We start from the raw sequence: 7,079 nt of genomic DNA, 5'->3' as shown, positions 1-7,079 counted from the left end.
AAGCTTTAAGCCAATATTAAAGGTTATTGGTAAGTTTTTCACTGAGCAACTTGTTAAGCTGACCCAAAGAACCAAAGAACATACTAATTTAGAGTGACATGTCAACCAAGTTGGGTTTATAATCACACACCAACTTATAGCTGTACATAAATCAAAAAACTCTGAATTGAAATGCCATCAAAATTACCCTTGAGGCGATCAGAAATGTTCATGGCGTAGTGAAAATCGAGTCATTTTTAGGTATAGGAACATGCATCAATGAACATCTCAACTTCCTCACCTGAGGAAAACTAAAATCAACAGGTCTGGCAAATCCTCCATATTAGCACTTTCAGCAGTGTATAAAAATAGGTCCGCAATGCGTACATGTGTGGCTTACAAATTACAGTTGCAACATTGAGTTCGCCCTTGGCAGCTTAGTCACGTTTACTATTGGGCTTTTTACTGCAGGGCTTTTAGGGCAGTTAGTAATGATAAAGTGGAATAGTGGATAGGTCAGTAGTAATGCAAAATGCTTAATCTTATTGAGGTGACTGAGTTCATTATAATTTTCTTAATAGTCTTTTTCAGCATGACAGTGATTATCCAAAAACTCCAAAGCACTAATCTTGATTGAGAAGTAATTGTTATTGTCTTTTTCTGATAGAGGATGCTTATCAGCGTCAAGCCGTAATAGATGGAGAGTCAGGACTGTTAGATATTCTGGATACAGCCGGACAAGTAAGCAGTTAATGGAGTTTTCAGTTTTACTGGAATAACTTTAATTGTCACAATGACAAAAAAGAAGAAATGCATGTGTATCATGCAATCATGAAAAAATATGTGCCACCCGGGGCTTGCATTTGATTGGCCAACTCAGGCTTTCTTTGATCATTGACCAAGCAGCGTGCTTGGTTTGCTACCTCTTTTTTGCAGTGTGTAACCTGGAAACTGCATTTATCTTGGCCAATCAATATGGATAAATTTCTCCATGTATATATTATTATTATAATTATATTATTATTATTATTATTATTATTATTATTATTATTATTATCATTATCATTGTTATTGTTATTATTATTATTATTATTAAAGTGGACAATACTGTTGCATCAGTGGTTTTTGTAACGTAATTACAAGAAACAACGTCCTGTAGACAGTTTTTCGTTTGACCCCATTGAGCTCATTGAGGTAAAAGCAATATTAGGGGCCCCCCCCCCCCCCTTCTTTCCTGGGTTTGACGATGTGTGAACTTCGCAACAATGTTGATGTGATGTTAAGTGATGTGAATTGAGCAGTACTGTCCTAAAATTAAAAACACACTATTTTTGTGTGATGACTAGACTTCCAACAGGATCAGACCTAGTGCATGACTTCATAAATTACAGCTTTCTTGTGTTCATTGAAGACAGCGGTTTAATAGAGTGCACTTAAGTGAATCAAAAAGAAAGAACTGTCTCAAGATTTATCTTCAATTAAAATTGTAAATTATGGTGATGTGCGTGCATGGAGCACCATGGATAAGAAAATAAGGTAACCCATCTGTGCAAGAAAATTTGGTTTGGGTCACCACACGACTGTATGTACGTCCACCCCCTCCATGTATGCCAATGTGACCAGTATCACATGAACATATCGCGGGCTCAAGTTAAGAGCTCATCGAGGTCAGCTTTTTTTGGTAGGTACTTGGTGTCTCTTTTTCTATTGTTTCAAATTTTTTTAAACAAGGTATAAAACGTTCAGTAATTACACAAGTACCCTAACCTAATGCTAACCCTAACGCTAACCCTTATCCTAACCCTGAAGGTTTTACTGTGTTTAGATAATTTTGTGCAATAGATAACCACTAAATGACAATTGAAAATACACCACGTATCTTTCCTTTTCTAAAGTTGACCGCTGACCTGGTATTGGTTTTTGATTGGATTGCAGGCTCAAGTCAGGTTAACTTTTTGTAAGAATAATTAATTTTGCTCTGCTTTTAGGCTTGGGTATAAAATCTATATATTATCTTTATCCATTAGTCTCATCTGTGTGTTGAATATCTTTTCATTGGGATGTTGCTATCGATCATGTATCTGTTTTGTTTTCCTGCTTACCTAGTAATGACTGTAAATTCAATAACTGACATTTGGATTTCTAACTTTTCAGCAAGAGTTCACAGCAATGAGAGAACAGTACATGCGCAGTGGGGAAGGATTTGTCATAATGTATTCCATCACTGACAGGCAAAGTTTTAAAGAAGTGTCGCTAGCCAAACATCAAATTGAACGTGTAAGGAGATCAGAGGATATACCGATGGTTCTTGTTGCAAACAAAACTGATTTGGAAAGCAAAAGAGAGGTTACAACTGAAGAAGGACAAGCTTTAGCCCAAGAGTTTGACTGTCCATTTTTTGAAACGTCCGCTGCTTTAAGGCAATTTGTGGATGATGTTTTCCACTCGTTAATCAGGCAAATACGGAGGAAAGAACGAATGGGATTGAAATCAACCCAAAAGGACAAAAAACTTCGACACAGAGCTGGAACCATTGTGCAAAATATATTCAGGCGTACAAAGAAAAGGGCTTAGATAATTAAACTAATTTTGTTACATACACTGGTAAATAATAATCACCGTCTTAAGAAAACAATGAGATCCTGCTGTGTTTATTATATGTCTCTGCTAATGACTCCTTCCAGTTTGTTCACTGTTGATGTCCTGTGCATTATGCTAACTGGTATTTCCATAATAGTATAAAACCAAAATTGCACTCACATGATAATAAATGACATATTGCTTTTTATTATATGAACAGCAATGAAATGCTAAGTGATCTTTTGCACACGTGAAAAGATCACTGTTGCTATGGTTACAGATAAAAATCATGCCTTTCAATGCCTTTTGTGAAATGATTTAGTATTTCATTGGTGTTTTTATAATAAATAGAATATTGCATGGCTGCTTGGAGATACGAAATTTCTCTTCTTGTGTTGAAAAATATTTCACAAGTGAGCCCAGGTAGCTCAATTGTGAAATATTTTTCAACACTTGAAGAGAAATTTCATATCTCCGCGCAGCCATCTAATATCCTCTATGTCTGAATTATCATTAAGTAACCACCAAAATGTTCTCTTCGTGGACATTCTTTCTTTTCCTATGCTTCAAAGGGGTGTGAGCTGAGAATCTAAATGTGCCTTTAAGTGGTATCTCCTGAATAATAATTAATTGCACAGAGTTCCTTTACAAAATGTCATAGAATTGTCCCTCTAACTTTACTCTTAAAGTGGTACTACGACCAAAAAAAATTTTGTTTTTCCTTTGGACTTCAAAACTATGTTAACTAAACACTAACTCACCCAAGTTTTAAGTTCTGATTTTAAAAAGACACCTGTTTATTTTAGCTGGAATTTTCTTATTTATTGGTCTGCCATTACTAACTTTAAAATCTTGAGAGAGCTGGGTCGAGGAGAAAATGACGTCAAAGACTCACTAGTTTAAGAATGCAATGCGTGTGTACGCGGCCTAATTAATATGCAGCACGGGAGTTTCGGGCTTTCAGACTTTTCAACCCGTGTTTTGCATATATAATAAATTGTGTTTACACGCTAAAATTTTAAGCTAGTGAGTAAATGACGTCATTTTCTCTAGATCCAACCCTCTGAGGTCCAATCGGCCAGTTTTGAACGTGATTAATGGCGGACCATGAAATCCAAAACTTACACTCAAATTAGACAGCCTTTGGATAAAACTCAAAGCTCAAAATTTTGCCAGTTAGGTGTTGAGCGAACACACTTTCAAAATCTGAACAAAAAAAGGGAAATGATTTTTTGATCATAGTACCACTTTAAAGGAAATGTACATAGTGTTCTGTGTGTCCAGAAATGCATGTTGACTTTTTTTTTAAAGTGTCACACTTTTAAAGTATCCCCACCCTGCGGGCATAGCCTCTCTAAAACTCACTAGATGACGAGAAAGAGATGCTCTGCAGAAATCGTGTTGAGTCTTTTACAGTACGATGCTCCTCACCATGGCTGCCTAACAAATTTATTTACAAATTATCTGCCAATAAGGGTGTGCAAATTTGATTGACAGTCGTGCCCCCTTGCAAAGTTTGTATGGTTGAAAATTGAACACCGTTGCATGGGTGGTTGAGCTGACATACACATAGTTGTCAAATGTGAAAGTTTGTTGGGCATGTCGCACTGTAAGTCACTGCAGACCCTAGTTTTTTTCGAGTTAAGAAAGGCTCTGCTGGCAGGGTGAGTGCCCCCTTGCATTTCTCCCCAACTTCAACGTCACTTGTGTCCAGGGTTACAGGCATTGTTGTCACAAAATGCCCCTTTCACCTCTGGTTCTCAATGAAAGACAAACAGCTGCAATAGTGGACATAAGTGACATTAACGCAAAAGAACCATGGTCATGACATTTATCAACATGAACAAAGCAGGCGTCCAATGACACGCTGTTTCTCTCCCAAGACAGCAGTCTGTTCGCATTAACTTTCTGTACCTTCAATTCACTGATTGGTTCTCTTTGAATCTGCTGGATATTATTTGTTGGCCATGTGAAGTAGAACAAGTAGTTTCACGGTAACTTGTCAACTTGTTAGATTATTTTAGCAAGAGGCCTAGGATTTATAGAAAAATGTTGCTGTAGAAAAATTTTAAGTGTACGTTCAGATGATTGTATATTGAAAAATAGAAGCTTAATGGTCGCTAAAGATATGTACAATGTAGGTATTTCATTTTTTTATAATTTTGCGTGCACAATGTAGGTATATAAATATTCCATTTACTTTTATTTACATTTTAGTATTTTAAAGTTACCTAGTTTAAATTGTTTCATAATTGACAAGTCATTATTTATGGTAAATTAAGGACAGGTTTAAAGTACAGGTCACGTTTCACAGGTCACTCGTTACAAAACCTTTACTAAAAGTTAAACCTCCAAACGATGTTTGGGCCTAAGGTTACCCAAACTGAAGTTTTTGGGTTGCTTTATTGTAGGTAAACAATGACCCGTAACGAGTGACCTGTGGAATATGACGTTTTAAACCAGCCGGTAAATTAAAGGCCTCATGTTCCCTTACTTCATAAAGCCAGTAATTGCTATTTTTGGTTTCAGTATATAAAGTACTCATTAGAAACATGCAGTGTGCAAAAAGAAAGGAAAAAAAAGATCATTAAATTTGATAATTGTAAGTAAACATTTCGAACAGTAAAGGACAGATGAAGAAAACTATTTGTCAGTGGAGGCTAATTAACATCCTTTCACGAAAACACATGAACCCAACAAATTGACCTGCCAATACGCCATTTCAGAGTTCATGTCTGCCTCATCTTCAAAGCGAGTCTAAGTGCGATGAATGAAATCTAAATGCCCCACTTAGACTCACTTTGAAGAGGAGGCAGACATGAACTAGAAAATGGCCTATTGTGTGGCTTCATACCTCAGTTAGTAGGGCATTACGGAGTTCATGAGTTCAGACCTGAATTTTCCAGGTGTCTATTAGAGATGATTACCTAGATAAGTGCGAGGATCATTACTTTCTTTAGTTCATTGTTAAAATGTTTATGTCACGATAGTGGATTTTCCTCCTTACCAGATATTCCAATATTATTCACCATCAAGTGAAGCTATTGTCCTCGCAGTTATGAACGCAATTTTCGCAATTGCGTAAAGAAGCCTGAAAAATTAAGGACTTCAACGGGGTTTGAACCCGTGACCTCGCGCTACCGGTGCGACGCTCTAACCAACTGAGCTATGAAACCACAACGATGAAATGATATATGAAATGGATTATATATGAACTGCGGATATGAACTGAATCAAGTGAAGCTGTTGCGTTCATAACTGCGAGGACCATAGCTTCACTTGATTTCATATCCGCAGTTCATATATGATCCATTTCATATATCATTTCATCGTTGATTCATTCCTCACGGGAACATTGGAACCCGGCCACAAATGACCAGCTCCCAACGTCAGTGGCTTCATAGCTCAGTTGGTTAGAGCGTCGCACCGGTATCGCGAGGTCACGGGTTCGAACCTAACTGAGGCGAAAGTGCTGCCTTTGTAATTTCATCTTCCAAGTCTCGGATAAGGACTATAAACCGTAGGCCCAGTCATACAAACATGTTTTATGTTCATAAGTTCCCTGTGGGACGTTAGAGAACCCACACACTATTCGAGAAGAGTAGGGGATGACCTCCTGGTGTTGTGGCTGTCCTGTTCCCTCCAACAGAAGTGGCCGGCTTGGCGATGATGTCTCTAAAAAGGCTTGTGGTTTATCAGGAAACGAAGCAGAAACAGTTACAAGTCAAAAAGGGACTTTGCCGAGTGCTGGAATATGTAGATGCAGATGTAGATGTTGAGTATTCAAGTGTTCCAATTTCCGTACATCAAAACTTACTTATGTTCATTAACTTAGGTGGCTCACATCTGTTTCAACAATTCCGAGGGAATGTCTAATATTGGAAAGATTAACTCTATGAAACTGTTTCACGGCCGTTTTTATAGTAGAGACGCATAATTCGTCTGAGACGAACTTGGGCATTTTTTTTCAGCGTCTGTTAAATTTGTCAAGTATAAAGATGGATACAGGACGCATAACGTGTCTGAGAGAACAATCCAGTTTATTGCGTCTTTGCAGACGTACCAAACTAGATAGTTCGTCCAGATGCATTATATTAATAATATAATGCGTCTTGTGCCCGTCTTTATACAGGTGTGCGACAAATGCAAACTGCCCACAAATAGCGCTGATAAGTCTAAGCACCCAAGCTTTCAATAACCGTGATTTGGGGTTAGTCTGCAGTCGTGTCAAGTGTCAGCCACCGTCTTTATACCAGACGAATTTAAAGCAGAAAAAGTGTTTGCTCAAGTGCGTCCCAGACGGATCATGCGACTTCTATAGTTCGTTTTTTCTTTACACAAGACGGGAAACATGAGAAACGGATTATACGTCTCTGGGCCCGGTTGTTCGAAAGCCGATTAACTTAATCCAGGATTAGCGTAAACTTTGGTTTAATTTTTTCAACTTTTCGGTGCAAGTTTCTTTTGGTTATTTTTGGTTTTCAATATTGACTTCCTCTAATGTAAAATTTTGCCAAATA

At 37.6% G+C, this 7,079-nt stretch overlaps 1 protein-coding gene across 1 annotated transcript in view; it reads left to right on the top strand.

Annotated features, from left to right (window-relative positions):
* The window catches only part of LOC137991200 (GTP-binding protein Rit1-like), a 14,646-nt gene extending 9,441 nt beyond the window's left edge, over positions 1–5,205 (top strand). The window contains exons 2-3 of the mRNA XM_068836315.1: positions 647–720; positions 2,134–5,205. Coding sequence (XP_068692416.1) covers positions 647–720; positions 2,134–2,553 — 494 coding nt within the window. The 3' untranslated portion in view covers positions 2,554–5,205. The remainder of the gene's footprint in view (positions 1–646; positions 721–2,133) is intronic.
* The last annotated feature ends 1,874 nt before the right edge of the window (positions 5,206–7,079 follow it).

The sequence above is a fragment of the Montipora foliosa genome, chromosome 2 (assembly GCF_036669935.1).
Source record: "Montipora foliosa isolate CH-2021 chromosome 2, ASM3666993v2, whole genome shotgun sequence".
Lineage (NCBI taxonomy): Eukaryota > Metazoa > Cnidaria > Anthozoa > Scleractinia > Acroporidae > Montipora > Montipora foliosa.
The sequence above is the reverse complement of the archived record's forward strand: the minus strand, read 5'-3'. Positions and strand labels throughout refer to the sequence as shown.